Source organism: Nelumbo lutea, chromosome 3 (genome assembly GCF_056320005.1).
Source record: "Nelumbo lutea isolate HS-2025 chromosome 3, American lotus-T2T, whole genome shotgun sequence".
Lineage (NCBI taxonomy): Eukaryota > Viridiplantae > Streptophyta > Magnoliopsida > Proteales > Nelumbonaceae > Nelumbo > Nelumbo lutea.
This window is the reverse complement of record NC_142686.1, coordinates 93,044,248-93,061,315: the sequence shown is the minus strand read 5'-3', so window position 1 is coordinate 93,061,315 and position 17,068 is coordinate 93,044,248. Positions and strand designations below refer to the sequence as shown.

The 17,068-nt window shown below is 37.5% G+C and overlaps 2 protein-coding genes and 1 pseudogene across 8 annotated transcripts in view; 1 reads left to right on the top strand and 2 right to left on the bottom strand.

The window, feature by feature from the left end:
- The window catches only part of LOC148866893 (C2 domain-containing protein At1g53590-like), a 48,733-nt gene extending 45,238 nt beyond the window's left edge, over positions 1-3,495 (top strand). For 2 of the 3 annotated variants that reach the window (XM_088981507.1, XM_088981509.1), the window contains exons 10-13: positions 1,262-1,354; positions 1,557-1,740; positions 1,931-2,054; positions 2,121-3,495. In XM_088981507.1, coding sequence (XP_088837633.1) covers positions 1,262-1,354; positions 1,557-1,740; positions 1,931-2,054; positions 2,121-3,197 — 1,478 coding nt within the window. In that variant the 3' untranslated portion in view covers positions 3,198-3,495. The remainder of the gene's footprint in view (positions 1-1,261; positions 1,355-1,556; positions 1,741-1,930; positions 2,055-2,120) is intronic. The other variant, XM_088981508.1, reaches the window with a different exon arrangement.
- Positions 3,496-3,758: 263 nt separating this feature from the next.
- LOC148866892 (pentatricopeptide repeat-containing protein At3g14580, mitochondrial-like) lies at positions 3,759-4,777 on the bottom strand (annotated as a pseudogene).
- Positions 4,778-11,557: 6,780 nt separating this feature from the next.
- Positions 11,558-17,068, bottom strand: part of LOC148866890 (pentatricopeptide repeat-containing protein At5g39680-like) — a 44,531-nt gene continuing 39,020 nt past the window's right edge. For all 5 annotated transcript variants that reach the window (XM_088974608.1, XM_088974606.1, XM_088974607.1 and 2 more), the window contains one exon: positions 11,558-12,024. The gene's annotated coding sequence lies outside the window, so the exon portion shown is untranslated. The remainder of the gene's footprint in view (positions 12,025-17,068) is intronic.

The window sequence follows — 17,068 nt, the reverse complement described above, 5'->3', positions numbered from 1 at the left end:
CTGATCAAGAAAAATCTCAAATTAGAAAATTAATTTCAACAAGAGTTGTGTTGTAGAGTTAATTTTGGGGAAGGGTTAGAATATGCTTCTATGTTGGCTGGATTTTTGTTTTGTTGACCTTTGAGATACTTAGCTCTTCCACTAGGTGGAAACCCTAGATATTGCAACTTTTGGGATTTGGTCAATAGGTTCATTAGGAACTTAGCTACTTGGAAGAGGAACTTTGCTAACCTTCCTAATACTACCTCTTTGCTTTTAGATTAACTGCATTGATTACAAAAAAATTAAAGATCCTAAGAGATATATTGGTGGAGCTAGGGGATTCAAAAAGGGACTATTTTATAAGTTGGGAGACAATATATAAAAGGAGAAAGGGGGATTGAAAATGGGATTTTTTTTTATCAGCAATTGGAACTTGGAACTGGGAAATTTGGGGTTAAGAAACTCAGCTTTGTTGGGCAAACGTCTGGGAATTTCTATTTGGTTACCAACAAACTATGGCATGATGTGGTGGCAAGTATCCATGAGATATGAACTAATGGTTGGGATTGATAGTGTTGTTTACACAATGCTATAAAGGTAGAACTGCTAATAATTTGTAGCAAAGTGGGAGGTCGCAAAACTAAAATTGCTTGCAACTTCTCTGTAACATCTAATTAGAATGAAATAAAGATTTCAACTAAGTCTGAGCAGGAAGAATAATGAGTCAAATATAGGATTTTTTTTTTCTCCATTTATCATCACATTGATGGAGCAATCATCCCCCAGGCCATAATAACATTATGTGGTAAAAAGGGTTTTCTGGTGGGAGCTTCTGTGGCATCTAGTAATGTTCTAGGAAACTATTTTCTGCTTTCAGTAACACCAGAAAATGTTCTGTGGGAGTGTTACCACGTCATCAGATTTGAGCTTGGTTTCTCAAAAATATGATTTTTTTAGTATTTAAGAATCTTCTTATTTTTACATGTATTAGATGTATGACTTCATAGTATATTGCCTCTACACCCAAAACATTATATCCATTTTATAACTGAACACAACTACTTAATGGTGACCATTAGATATTATCATATGGTTTGTGTATGGATTTGTTAGCTATCATTTATTCTTTTGGTCATGATTTTTGTCCTTGTCACAGATTTCTGTAGGGAATCTGAAGATGGCATAGATAGTTATGAGCATGTATTTCTTTTGTTGCTTCTTTCTAAAAGATTCAGGAGTTAAAAACAATTTCTAATATTTAATGCTTATAAATTTTCAGATGCTTGGTTTTCTGTACGTGGGAAAGAAGCTATTGCTTATGCAAAAGTGGAAATTGTGGAAGGAGCTGACATGAAACCTTCTGATCTAAATGGTTAGTTTTACTGGCCAACTTATTTACTTAGTTCCTAACAAGAGCATTTGCTGTTTTTGTTGTTGCTATTTATTGGCATTAAATAGAACAGAGTGGTGAAACAGGATTCGTGTAGCCAATCCAGTATAGTTGGAATAAGGCTTGGATGATGATGATTCATATAATACAAAACATGGATTTTGACTTGATCTATATCTTTCAGGATTGTCTGATCCATATGTGAAAGGTCAGCTTGGTCCTTACAGATTTCAGACAAAAATTCAGAAGAAAACTCTGGCTCCAAAGTGGCAGGAGGAATTCAAGATACCCATTTGTACATGGGAGTCACCTAATGTACTAATTCTTGAAGTTCGTGACAAAGATCACTTGTTTGATGATAACCTTGGGTCTGCCTCTTAATCCCCAGTTTCCTCTCTTTGCCCGTGTATGTAGATATGTAGTTATGTAATTAAAGTAGATTTAACTTTCCCCTATCTGATCTCTCTATCACTATCTGAGAACATCTGGTATGCTGGAATTTGTGTATTGAATGGGTTTTGTGAATTCTCAAATCATCTGACATAAGACTGTCTGCAGGGACTGTTCCATAAACATTACTGATCTAAGAGGAGGGCAGAGGCATGACATGTGGTTGCCACTTCAGAACATTAAAACGGGAAGGGTGCATCTAGCAGTAACTGTACTTGATGCTAATAATGAGGTATATCTTTTATGATCTATGTGACAAAAATGAAAACAGAACACCTGAGAGTTTTCCTAATTTCAGGCAAAATTTGCGCAGATGGAAGAAATTCTATGCAAGGAGGAACCATCAACCAAGAGAGAGGATATGAACCTAGATCCAAGTGTAACTGCTGAGGAAAGCTCTGATTCAACTCTAATATTGGAACAGAACCCAAAAGTGGCAGATAAATTTGAACCCATTGACATTGAAGGACAAAAGCATACAGGAGTATGGGTTCATCACCCAGGAAGTGATGTTTCACGAACTTGGGAGCCCAGAAAAGGAAAGGGTAGACAAGCTGATACCCTAATATATGGAGAGGGTAATCTCTTCATTGACAGCTTGCAGTCCGGAGCAGGTTTATCCATTGATGATGATAGCAGCAATGATGAGAATCTAGAGGGAAAAAAACAAAACCCGCCTAACAAATTTAGGAAGAGCCTGCAGAAAATTGGTTCAGCATTTCACAGAAGCCCTAAAACAGAAGATCCTGTTGACATCAAAGAAACAATTCCCTCACAAAGTGTCAACATCCAAGCAGTGAATGAGAAGACAACAGCTTTGATGTTTACAGTTGACGATAATATTTGTACTGCAGCTGTCCAAGACCCAAAAGCAGAAGGGGTGAACTTCAGCCCCGAGAAGAATGGTCCAGAAAGTCCAGACAAGGGAAACATTAAAGGCATGGCAAAGAGCATTCTGAAGCATGCTGGAAGGTCTGCTCATGGCCTGAAACATGCACTTTCAAGAAAAGGTTCAAGCAAGTCTAAGGGGGATTCTTTATTAGCATCAACTGAAAAGGGTACATCATCACCCTCAACTGAGAACCCTTGGGTAGTCGACTCATCTGATGGGGAATCTGTATCCTCATCAAAGGGTTTTACTCAAGTTAAGGGGATCCCAATTGACTCTCCTCTGATAAATAAGCATGTCACAGAATCCCCCAAGTCCGAGGAACAAAATGTCCAGACGAGCTTGTATGATTCTTCAAAGAATATAGAGGAGGCTTCCAGAGGTGTGGCAACACAAAGCAATATTGTGTGCACTGATGTACATGGTGGAGGAGAACCCTTGGGCACAAAGCTCACAGAGGAGTATTTAGCCACAGAACAGAAATAGGATTTGCTTGGAAAGTTAATAAATACTTAAAATTACCTTCAGTTAATCAAAAAACTAAAGAAGAATATGATGGCAAAGCATTTATTGGTTGGGTTTTGTCTGCGCTGCTTCAACTTCTATTGTTTAAATTGTATTTTCACTTCACATAGAAACTCAGAACTAAACATGGTGAATATTGTCTCATATTTGTTAGGATTTGTTGATTTCTGGGAATATACTTGGGTTCTTGTATGTACATTTGTAATATTGAGGAATACTGCCATTGAGATCAATTTTGTAAAACTAAGCCTTTTCTTTCTTTTTTCTTGTTGAAAAATTGCTTCTACTCGTCACCATTTGTTCACGCAAGTCCAAGGAAAAAGAGCCATAGTACATGCTGGCTGAGAACCCAATAGAAACCTAGTTCAACAAACAAGCTATATTTAGCTCACTGTTCAATGACTATATCCAAGGTCATGGACAAGCAGTATGACTACTGTGACATAAACCTGATAAGAGTGGAATATGACTCCACAAATCTTATGCTTTATATGCATTTCTTGAGTTCCCAGGCTTTTCCACTCATCCAAGAACGTTCTCATGAATTTCCTGTCGAAACATTTCTATCCAGGATCCATCCAGCTGCCAAGTCACCAGAGCATATATCCTTTTGTTGTGAGCCTGCTCAAATAATTTCAGAGTAAGAAATGCAACCGTAACTGTTCATCCCTGGAAACATTCTCCTAAGAATCTTTTTCCACATGCACATCCTTGGTACAAAGTTGCAAACCCTCTTGAAGGAGCCCCAAAGGCACCAACTTACAGGAATGAAAACATGGAAATGCACCTTGGAAACCATCCATTCTATGAAATGCTTGGGGTCCACAAACTTCCCAGAACTGAGTAGGCCATACAGAACCTGTTGATAGGACTCTGAATTGGAGTAGCATCCTTTAATCTCATTCTATCTATGCCAAAAACAAGGCTCCTGAATTAGTATATTGAATGTAATTGTATCAGGAAGGCCAACCCTCTGTGTCCATTCTCTCATTCAGCCCGAAATGCTTCATCCACTCTACCATGCTCAGACAGATAGTGCATCAAAGTTGAGTATGTCTTAACATTAGGCCTCAAGTCCTGTTTGGGAAACTCATCAAGCAAGGCAGAGGCTGCGTCCAATGATTTAGCACATTCACACAAACCTTTGATGAGAATGTTAAGGCAACACCCAATCAAGAAGCACCTAACTGCACCTGACGAACCACATCAAACCGTTTGGCTGAGAAAAGCATGTTAAGCACTAAATTGAAGGTTCTAACCTCTAGCCAACAATTGAACTCCGGCATACTGAAGGTCTCTATTACTTTATTCAAAATCCTGGCCAATGTTCCATAAATTTTGATCACACCATAGAAGAAACCATGAGAGCGCCTGCAATTCTTTTCAGTTTTTATCCTCTTCATGACATCATCAATGGCACCAAATTTCTTTCATTGGGTGAGCTTCTCAATGCGCAGAGTGTAAAGAGCCCCATTGAGCTTATAGTCTATACACTTAGAGATCCTTTCTAAGGCGTTCATAACTGATTCAAGATTTTTCATCCTTCCTAAGATTTTTAGAACTTCTTTGGGTTCTAACAAGTCCTTATGAATTATGATTTAACCGGCCAAACACGACAATCTCCTTAGAAGATGCAGAGGACGCAGAAAGAGTACAACCTAGTATTCTGGTAATACCCAAATGATGGGGATCAGTCCAGGCATTATAAGACCTATTCTCATAAGAAGGCCAACAAAACAAGTTCCAATTTGGCATAGGGAAGACTCTTGGGACTTGGACTGATATGGTCAAAGGCATTTTCATCATTTTGACCCGCCCCATGTGGGCCTAGGCCATAGTATCTTGTCCTTCTAGTTTAGTAGGGTTTATTTTTCAATTTTTAGCTTATTTGCATTAGTAGGTGGAAAGTTATTGCTGTTTCTTGATGAATAAGACAAGAAGTGGTATTTTTGTAATTATAATAAACAATATTCCAAGCCACACAAGCCACCCTATAAATAGATGTAATTCTTTTCCTTTTGAAGCTAATGAAGATTTCTTTATTCTCATTGTAAGTTTGTTGCATGGAATAATTCCTATAAACCCTAGAGTGATTCTAGGGCCCTTAGAGTGATTCATTGGGATTTCTCTCTTACCTCTTTCTTTACCCTCCTCTATCTCTCTTTTTGTCCCTTGATTATCTACTTCATTAGTTTTGGTATCAAAGCATTATGTTTAATCATGGTAGAAACATGAGAGGAAGATTACCATGGTAAAAACAACATTGGTGTCATACATGGAGGAGACGAAGCAAAGGGTTCTAAGCCCAATAACCCTGTTGGTCAACATGTAAACCACACACTAAGGACTGCCATCAAGTTCCTAAGGTTTCAGACTCTACAAACTCAAGGTACTTTAAATGGTTTATATGATGAGTCGGTGGAGCATTCTAAGACTAATATAGATGATTATCAAAATGATATTATTAGCAAAGTGAAAATAGAAGTTCCTAGTCTTAAAGGTGATATCAATCAATGGACTTTCTCCAATTGGTTGGTATAATTAGAGAAATGCTTTGATTGGTTTGATATGTCAGATGAGAGATGGGTTAGTGCTAGACTTAAACATGTAAACTATGAAAAAGTATGGTGGATGAGTATGGAGAAAAGATTATAGAATATGGGAAAACGTCCATTCACCCATTAGGAAGACATGAAGCATTACTTGGAAGAAAAATGTCTACCCAATGACTTCCATGATGAGAAATGATGACATTAAGGCAATGCAGCTTATCTGTTGTTGAGTACATGCAAAAGTTTGATAATCTCACTATTAGATGCTAGTCTATAGAAAGTAAGATGAATATTAAAATAGAGAAGATCTTAAGGCAAGTAAATAGTACAAGGTTTGGTATTCAAGCTAGGAAGGCTAACCTTATCAAGGATCCAAACCAGTCTAGATAAGGGTAGAGCCACTAGATCCATATCTCATAATATTGTTCCAACAAGGCCTAATGGATCCAAACCTTATCAAAGAACTAACAACAAAGGGATGAACGATAGGTTTGATTCTAATAAAAAGGGGAACAATAGAAAATACTTGTTTTAAGTGTGGTGGAAAGGGAAATTATGCATTTAAATACCCCAACAAAATCTACACATAGGACATGAGAAGGATAAGTGGAAGATGATAGAGGCCTTGGTGAAGAATAGTACACTGGATCTAAACATATGAAGAAAAAGATGACAACAATTTTGTTGGAGTTGTTAGATGTATTTTAGCAACCTCTAAAGAAGAGAAAAAAAAGATTGGCTTCGTACAACAATCATCCTCACCTTTGTTAAGAGTGGAACAAGCTCTACAATTTAACAATTGATGGTAGTAGCAACATGAATGTGGTTTCTACAGTAATTGTTGAAAGGCTCAATTTAATTGTAAAACCTCATCCTCAACCATACAAGATTGTTTGGTTAAACAAGATAATTCTTCATGTAGAACAAAGAGCTCTTGTTGGGTCTTATGATGATGGTATATAGTATAATGTTGTTCTTATGAATGTTAAACATATTCTATTAGGCCAATTATGGCTTTATGATAGGGATGTATACCAATGTGGAAAAGAAAATTTATATTACTTTCTATTTAATAGAATGAGAATTGTTATAAAACCTATGACATTTGATGAGATTAAGAAGTAACCTAAGATCTCCCAAAAGGCAATTCCACACTATAAACAAATAGTTGAGCAAAAGGAGCAACCTCTCTTGTTATCCAAGAAGTAATTTGAGCAGGGCAAAGAATCAAGCCTTGTTTATGCCCTAATAGTGAAAGAAGCGAACAAACCAAAACCTGACCCTATGTTAGAGGTGCTTAAGGAGGTTGGAGACTTGCTAGCTGATTTCTCATATTTGATCTCAAGAGAGTTGCTTGATGAATTACCACCTATGCATGATGTCCAACATACAATAGATTTGATTCCTAGGTCCCAATTACCTATTTTTCTTACATACCAAATGAATTCCATAGAACATGTTGAGTTGAAGAGGCAAGTAGATGATCTGTTGAAAAAGGCTTCCTTAGAGAGGGTTTGAGCTCATGTGTCATACCTACTTTATTCACTCCCAAGAAAGATGGATCATGAAGGATGTGTGTTGATAGCAAAGCAATCAATAAGGTTACAATCAAATACTAGTTACCTATTCCATGCTTAGTTGACATGTTGGATATGATGACTAGATCTACAATTTCTTTTTTTTTTTAAGATTGATCTTAGGAGCAGATATCACCAAATTAGGATTTGACCTAAAGATGAGTGGAAGGTTGCTTTTAAGGAGAAAGATGACTCTATGAGTGGATGGTTATGCCTTTCATATGAGACTTATGGCTTAAACTAATGTCCCAGCACTTTCATATGAGATTTATGTCTTAGGTACTTCATCCTTTTATTGGTCGTTTCTTGGTTGTTTATTTTTATGACATTTTTATATACATCCATACTCTTGATGATTATCTTAACTATCTATGTCAAGTGACGAGAGTCTTATGCCAAGAAAAGCTCTAAATTAACTTAAAGAAGTGCTCTTCTATGACACATACTATTGTCTTTTTATGATTTGCTATATCCTTTGGAGGTGTCAAGGCTGATCTTGACAAAGTAAAAGTTATACTTAATTGGTCCACCCCAATAGCATCCATGAAGTAAGAAGTTTTCATGGATTGGCTACTTTTTAAAGGTGTTTCATAAGGAATTTTAGCACTATTATGACACCAATTATAGAAGCTATGAAAAAGGGGGGGGGGGGGGGGGGACTTTGTTTGGTTTAAGGCCGCAACTAAAGCCTTTAAGACTATCAAGGAAAGGATGATTGAGACCACGGTGTTACAATTGCCAAACTTTTCTAAAATCTTTGAGGTTTTTGTGATGCTTCCCAAGTTGAAATAAGTGGTGTGCTTATGCAAGAAGGGCATCCTATAGCTTTTCATAATGAAAGCTTAGTGAAGCTAGACAAAATTACTCCATATATGACAAGGAATTCTATGTTGTTGTGCAATTTCTCCAACATTGGCGTCATAATTTAATTTCCTAAGAGTTTGTTTTGTTTTCATATCATGAAGCACTCAGATATCTCAAATCTTAGAAGCATCTTAGCAGTTGACATTAGATAGTAGAACATAACTTTTATGATTAAGCATACAATTGGTGTCTAGAACCAAGTATCCGATGAATTAAGTCAAGTGGTGTACATACTTCATTCTATGTTTATACAAGTTGTAGGGTTTGATCAGTTGAACCAAGATTATGTTGGTTGAAAGGATTTCAACATCATTTATGATTCTTTACAGGTTGGACAATAATCCGAATATCCTAGATGTACTATCCATGATGGTTATTTGATCAAGGGAATTTTCTAGTGTCTTCTTAACACTTCATTACGTGATATTATGTTCTACATGAGCTTACATGCAAATGGATTTGCCGGGCATTTTGGTTGAGACAAGACCATAGCTATAGTAGAAGATCACTTTTATTGGCTTATCTTTAAGGCTGATACTGGTCATGTGATTAAACAATGTAGAATTTGTCAATTGGAAAAAGGGGAAAAGAAAAATACAAGGTTGTACTTCTCTTTACCAGTTCCACATGAGCCTTGGCAAGACCTCTCTATGGATTTTGTCCTAGGTAAACCTGCAAAAGGATTGGATTGGATTTGGTAAAGGGTATATTCAATTTGATTCAATCAGAAATTTGACTAATCTAAATCCAATAAGAATTTGTTGAATTTTAAAGAGTATGATTTGAATGTTCTATCGGATATCCGATTCAATTAGAATTGTAATAACAAAGCTTGATGATATAATATAGATAGTATATTATAATATATAATATTTCATAACTAACAGATCAAATTGGGTCATAGCGGATTGGATTGGGATATATCCGATTTCAAATTGTTAACTAAGTGGGTTGATTTTTATCCAATCCCATTTGTTAGGATCAAGGAGGTATCTGAATTTGGTTCTTACCAAATTGAATTCAGATTTGGATCAGAATTGATTCAACATATTTGTAGTCCTAGGCCTAGGTCTGCCTAAGAGAGTAAGGGACCAAGATTTAATTTATGTAGTGGTAGATGGGTTCTCTAAAATGACCTACTTTATTCTTTGTAATAATACATTAAATACCTTACATGTGGCAAACCTGTCTTTTGGGAAATTGTTCACTTATATGGTGTTCCTATTACTATTGTTTCTGATTGCAATGCTAAGTTTATGAGTTGCTTTTGGAAGACACTTAGGAAACTCTTTTATACAAAACTAAGTTCCCATATTCTTCCCATCCTTAGACCAATGGCCAAAATGAGATAGTTAATAGAAGCCTGCTATGTTTCTTAGTTGGTAATCATACTTCTAGGTGGGATCTCATCCTACATATGGGTGAATTTGCTTACATTAGTTTAGTTAATAGGTCAACTGGAAGAAGTCCATTTGAGATAGCTATAATATAATATAATATATCTAAACCAAATTTATAAATTTATAAATATTTAATAAACTCTTTTATTTTATAATAAAATAATAAAAGTTCTAAGTTTTAATTTTTAGGGGTGCTATTTGGGCTTTCTAATTGGGTTAAACCCAATAGAATCAAAGAATGGTCTAAAATTCCCTAAACAGTATTAGAAACCACACCAAACTGTAATAAAATGGTTTGGTTTGGTTGCCATGCCAAAAAAGCTTCGTTTGGTTTGAGAATTCCTCAAACTGTAATTTATTAGCTTGGTCTGATATTTTTTTCTAAACAACATTGAACCAAACCATAAACACCCCTAGTAATGATGCATATACGTCCTGAACACTTTTCTAAGGGCTTTTATAAGAAGCTTCACTCCAAGAGTTTAGGTCCCTACAAGATCATTAAGAATATCAGTTCTAATGCCTATGTCCTAGAGTTGCCAAGTGACATGGGAATTAGCCCGATCTTCATTATTGAAGACTTGAGTGTATATCATCGCCATAGTGATTGTCCCATAGTCCCATTGCCAAAGTTGCCTTTGATTCCATCTACTGATGTGCCTAAAGACATTCTTGATGAGAAGTTGATTTTACAAAGGTGGGGATTATCAAAAGTTTCTTGTAAGTGGAAGAACCAACCTCTTTTAAAATGTGCATGAATTACAATTGATGAATTGTATTCTCTTAAATCAAGATCTTTATGAGCAATATCATGCCTTTAGCTCACCAGGGTCGTGTTCTTTCAAGCTAAGAAAAGATTATGATCAACAAAACAGATGTTGATTTGAAATGGGGGAAGACTCTTGGGACTTGAATTGATTTGCTCAAGGGCATTTTCATCATTTCAACCAGCCCCATGTGGGACTAGGCCATAAGGCCCATAACATCTTATCCTTCTAGTTTATTAGGGCTTATTTTTCAATTTTTAGTTTATTTACATTAATAGGTAACCAGCTATTATGTTTCTTTGATGCACAAGAGAAAGAATGGCATATTTTATAATTATGATGAACAGTATTTCAAACCACACAAGCCACTATAAATAAATATACTCTTCCTTTTTGAAGTTAATGAAAATTTCTATGGATTTCTCTTGAAAGTTTGTCATATAGAATATAGAGTGATACTTACAAACCCTAGAGTAATTCTAGGACCCTTGGAGTGATTCTTCAGGATCTCTCTCTCGTGATAGTTTATTATTTCAAGCCCTACTGCATCACCAGATCATCAACCAATGACGTATGGAAGATTGCTTGGGGTATTCCTCTACGATTAGCAACAAAATGCAGGATCATTTTCTTCAAACTTGTGATCTGATGCATTATCTGCATTAACCCTCAGTTGAGGTGGGAACTACGTACTTAATGGTTCATCCGCCAGTTAAACCATTGATGGATTAAAATGAAAATAAGCAAACACTAACACTGAAAATAATTGAATTGGTTGAGTAGTGCAACACATGGGCGACACTCCTAGTAACCCACCCCCACCACTTCTATGATTTGTCATGTATAGTTTTTCCTTTCCCCATTATGTCCTTTGATTTAGTTTTTTATTCGTTTATTTGGGGAGGACTGAGGAACTTTTCCCCCCGGATGAGTATCAGTACCAACTGCCTTGCCTAACCCAGTTTAAATTTGGTCCGTGTTCCAGTTGCTAGATTCCATTCAAATCAAACATCACCATAACCACTGTAATCGAGATTTCTCGTTCTAAGGCTCCGTTCGCTTTTCGGTAAGTTATTTACCTCGGTAAGTTTTTCTTGGGAAACACTTACCTAGTTAAGTGTATTTATCCTTGTTCTTTTTTTTCCCAACCAAAGAAGGAAATGACAATTTTAATCATAAAAATCTATTATTAAAAGGGGCATTTTTGTTCCATTAAAGTGTTGGAAACTTTCCCCCCTGGTGGGAAATTTATTTACCCACCTAGGAGATGGGTATCACTTACCCGGGTAGTGGTACCCAAGAAATTAAACTTTCCCTGGTCCTCACATTAATTTGAAAAAAGAACATGGGATTCTTGGTCAATGGGAATCAAAATCCCATTGACCAACTTTCCCCCTCTCAAAATCCAAAAAAAGAACACCCCTAAGATGCAAAAGCTGCCTCCAATTCCTGCCCTGTCTCTGTCAGCATGCTGGTGGCAATGGAATGGACGAACTTTGTACTGGCAGAAATTCCAATTGCCTCTGATTGCATCGTCTTACATTGACTGCAAATTGGGTTCCAACTGCCTTGAAAGTTTTATCGATGAAAGCTGCTCCTGAGTTGACAAAACAACATCCCTCTCTTGCCTGAAAAGAAAAAAAATAAAATAACATCCAAAAAAAAAAAATCTTAACAAAATATAGTGTAGGCAATGCAATCACACTTCCAAAGGATGGCACTAAGAAATTGCTTAGTTGTGCAGTCATGCACACGCACACATCCACGGAAAAACAGAACAAAAGTAAGAATATCAATTGGACTATCCAGATTCATGGAACGAGCCCATTGGGTAACTAATCCAATACTTTCCAGGACCATTATATAAGGCTACGATTTGACTCCACCTGATTAGATAATACAGAAAGGCTGGACATTGGTCATGGTCTGGACTGTGGATGCATTGGCATGGCAACAATTTTCTACATTGAACGTAAATAGTAGTTACATGATACAGTTGGAGCAGCATCCAACTCAACTGAATTGAGTCCAAAATCTTACACATCATATTGCTTTCTATGGTAGTTTAATTAAGTCATATTGTCACTGTTACCTTATACCAGAACTAAATATCACCACCTCCATATTCATTGTGGTTGTGTTCAAAACATGGTCAGCACAAATTGACATTCACGTAAAAATCCAAACTTGGTATGATAAAATCTTAGCTTTATGTATGTCTCTGTGTGTGTCTAAAGATGCATAAGTTTAAAGGCTTTTGGACTGGGTTATAAAGTGGTAAATTAAAGATGGCAAAAATTTATAAATCTTGTGAACTTAAGGAGAACCAATATCACGCCTATTTAGGAAATAATAATATTTCCTTGTATGCTTTTTCAATGTGCTAACCATCATTAATAAATCTGCTTTACTTCACGGGACTCATATTTGAGTTGAGCACAATCATAAGACTGAAAATCTTTCAATTTCAAATATATTTAAGATGGAAAATGATATGACACTAATATGTTTATCCTTTATGTATGATGAAGGCTTTTTAATTATGTAATCAGTCAGCTTTTTCAGATCATGTTCCATAATTTAGAAGAAAAAGATAAAATCTGATAAAAAGGGAGAAGCTGTTGTTAATTTTAGGGCTTTGCTATGCAAGTGGGCACCTATCAGCCAGAAGGCCCTATACGAGTATTTGCACCAGACCTGAAAATTTAACTCCAAATTAATTTAATATTTCAACTTCCTTGCACTTGGTTGCGTCTTATTCTATAGGAAACAGCATAATGGTATCATAACAAAATACTGTTAACAGAAATAACCACAACAGAAAATGAAAAACAAGGAGCATTGGCATAATTAAAAGTGTTAAGATGTGCCGAATAGGGGTAGTTTAGTCTTCCTCTGTTTATTAAGTAACTTGCTTATGTGGCAGTGTTATTAGAGTTACTCTGCCCCACACTTAAGTAAGGTCATTTCTGTCTTTGTAACTATGATTAGAATCTAATATAGATTAAGGGGGTCGACTGAATGGGTAAATCCATCAGATTTTCGACAGACCCTTCTTCTCTTCTTCTTCTTCTTCTTCTTCTTCTTCTTCTTCTCCTCTTCCTGTTCGGACTACTATAGCAACAGTCGAAACATGGTATCAGAGCCAAGCTCCTGACCTAAGTCAGTTGGTAAAGCACCTCAGCATTGTTCGTGACTCTTCACTTGGATGGCGGCGGGCAATGGAGGAGGAACTTTCTGCTCTTCAACATACTCAAACGTGGGAACTTACTACTCTTCCTCCTGGGAAGCATGTTGTGGGCTGTAAATGGGTGTATACTGTGAAATACTTGCCAGATGGTAGTGTGGAGCGTCTGAAGGCCAGACTTGTTGCTAAAGGTTACTCATAGGTATATGGTGTGGACTATATGGAGACATTCTCTCCGGTGGCTAAAATTGATTCTGTTCGTGTCCTAATTTCCTTGGCAGTTATGTATGATTGGCCTCTCCTTCAACTTGACATAAAGAATGCCTTCCTCCATGGTGATCTAGTGGAGGAGGTATATATGGAGCAACCACCTGGGTTTATTGCTTAGGGGGAGGGTGGTAAGGTGTGCAGGCTGAAGAAAGCAATTTATGGGTTGAAGCAATCTCCACGTGCTTGGTTTGGGAAGTTCAGCGAAGTGGTGAAGAGTTTTGGAATGAAGCAATGCCAGGTTGATCACTCAGTGTTCAGCTATGACTCAGAAGCTGGGAAGATTTTATTAGTGGTCTATGTGGATGATATTGTCATCACTGGTAGTGATAAATTGGGGATTGGCAAACTAAAGGTATTTCTACAAAATCATTTTCAAACAAAGGACCTTGGAACATTAAAGTATTTCTTGGGAATAGAGGTTGCCAGGTCAAAACAAGGTGTGAATCTGTGCCAAAGGAAATATGTCCTTGATCTATTGGAAGAAACAGGACTGTTAGGTGCAAAACCGGCTGAGACCCCTATGGAACCAAATGTTAAGTTGAGCAGTGATACAGGAGAAGTATTTGAAGATCCTGGAAGGTATAGACAACTAGTGGGAAAGCTGAACTATCTGACTATCACGACACCCGACATCTCCTTTGCAGTCAGTGTGGTGAGCCACTGAAGATCTACTATAGGCCGTGGGCTATTGTATAAACCAGGAGGAAAACTTGTAGTAGTTGGGTATACAGATGCAGACTGGGCAGGCTCAGTGAGTGACAGAAGATCTACTACAGGCTATTGCACATTTCTGGGAGGAAATCTTGTGACATGGAAGAGTAAAAAGCAGACGGTTGTAGCCAGAAGCAGTGCTGAAGCCGAATATAGGGCCATGGCTCACACTACCTGTGAATTAGTGTGGCTGAGGAATCTCCTACAAGAAATTGGGTTTCACATGGATAAACCTATGAAATTGTACTGTGACAACCAAGCTGCACTACATATCTCATCCAATCCCATCTTTCATGAGAGAACAAAGCACATAGAGGTTGATTGCCACTTTGTGAGAGAGAAGGTTCTTGCCAGAGAGATAAATACAGAACATGTGGGCTCCAATGACCAGTGGGCAGATTTGTTTACAAAAGCTCTAAGCTCAGGGAAAGTGAACTATCTATGTAACAAGTTGGGATTATATGACATATATTCTCCAGCTTGAGGGGGAGTGTTAAGATGTGCCAAATAGGGGTAGTTTAGTCTTCTTCTGTTTATTAAGTAACTTGCTTATGTGGCAGTGTTATTAGAGTTACTCTGCCCCACACTTAAGTAAGGTCATTTCTGTCTTTGTAACTATGATTAGAATCTAATATAGATTAAGGGGGTCGATTGAATGGGTAAATCCATCAGATTTTCGACAAAGTGTTCTTGAAGTGATTTCTGCTTGTTAATAGTGAAGTGTTGACTGTTGCATACATAGTGTTTGTAAAAGGTCCTCTTAGGTACTGTGGACTGTTTTCTTTGTTCTCCTTGGGAAATTATTGTTGGGAACCAAGAATACATATTGTTTGGAGGCCTGCTGATTGTTCCTTGAAAGCTAAACCAGGGTTTCTTCTCTTTGAAAGTGCTGCCACCGAACTTGGTTCTCACGACTGTCAGTTCTGAACTAAGTTTGTGTGTTGTTGTGTTTGCTATTATTTCAACTCAATCTGAGTTCTTTGAAGTCAGATCACTTTCAAAGGCTAGCCAAAACCCTAATTGAAACTGTTACATAATGGACTACTCAGAAATTGAGAACAAGAGCATTGCTGAATATGGACATAATTCGGGAACTACAACTGATTCCTTGTTGGCTGTAACTACAGTTAAATTGGATGAAACCAATTATTTGGCCTGGTCACAATCCGTAAAAATTCATATTTGCAGTAGAGGAAAGTGGGGGTTTATCTCTGGGAGCAAGAAAGCTCCCCCAGAGGAGGATCCCTCCTATGAGAAATGGGTGCAGGAGAATTACACAGTGGTTGGGTGGCTTGTGAACTCAATGCAGCCATAGATTAGCCAACATTACCTGTGGATGAACTCGGCTAAAGAAATCTGGGATAGTGTTGCAGAAACTTACTCCCAGAAGTTGAATGTTGCCAGAGCCTACAAATTGAGAAGTGATGTGAAGAATCTAAGGCAAGGGGAGAAGTCACTTGCAACATACTTCTCAAACTTGAAATCTTTATGGCAAGAGATTGATTTGATAGAGGCTGTGACATGGGATACCCCCAAGGATGCTGAAACCTACAGGAAATTGGTTGAAAGGAATAAGGTCTTTGAGTTCTTGACAGGGCTGAACTCTGAATACGACATTACAAAGCAAAACATCTTGTCCAAGGAAGATGTTTTATTGTCACAAGCATATACTTTGGTCAGCAGTGAAGAAAGTAGGAGGCAAGTGCAGGTTCAAGGAGTCGGTATCAATGATCATTTTGCAAATATGGGAATTAAACCCAAAGGGGTTACAGGAGCTCACAGTGGCACAAGAAAGAAGGAGGTGGTGTGTGAATATTGTAAGAAGCCGAAACACACAAAGGACAAGTGCTGGAAATTGCATCCCAATCTTGTACCTATCAAATTCCAGAAAAAGAATGATAGTAGAAAGACAGGAAGTGCACATGCAGCCACAAGCACAGATACAGAGGTTGAGTCTACCAGTGCATAGTTAGCAGCTATGAAAGCTGAATATGAGAAGTTTGGAAAGATGATCAGCCACCTTGAAGGTGTATCTTCATCATCCATCCCTTCTGGAAGTCCAGCCACCATTGCATTTGCTCACTTAGGTATAAGGGCTTCCGCTAACCATGCATCCACCTCAGGTAATCACAAAACCCCTTGGATCATAGACCTAGGTGCTTCTGATCACATGACTAACCTTTTCGCCTTGTTTGTTTCATATGATTTACTTCCTTGTCGTGACAAAATCACCTTAGCTTATGGTTCTCTTGCCCCTATTTCTGGCAAGGGAACTGTCAAGGCTACAGACTCCTTACTCTTATCTTCCACTTTTCATGTGCCTAAATTAAATACCAACTTATTATCTGTAAGTAGCCTGACCAAGTCATTGAATTGTTGTGTAACCTTTTTCCCTTCTCACTGTGTGTTTCAGGACCTGAAGTCTCAGAAGGTGATTGGGAGTGGCCATGAAGCGAATGAAATATACTTGCTCGACACCCCTAACCAATGCTTTGATCATCCCA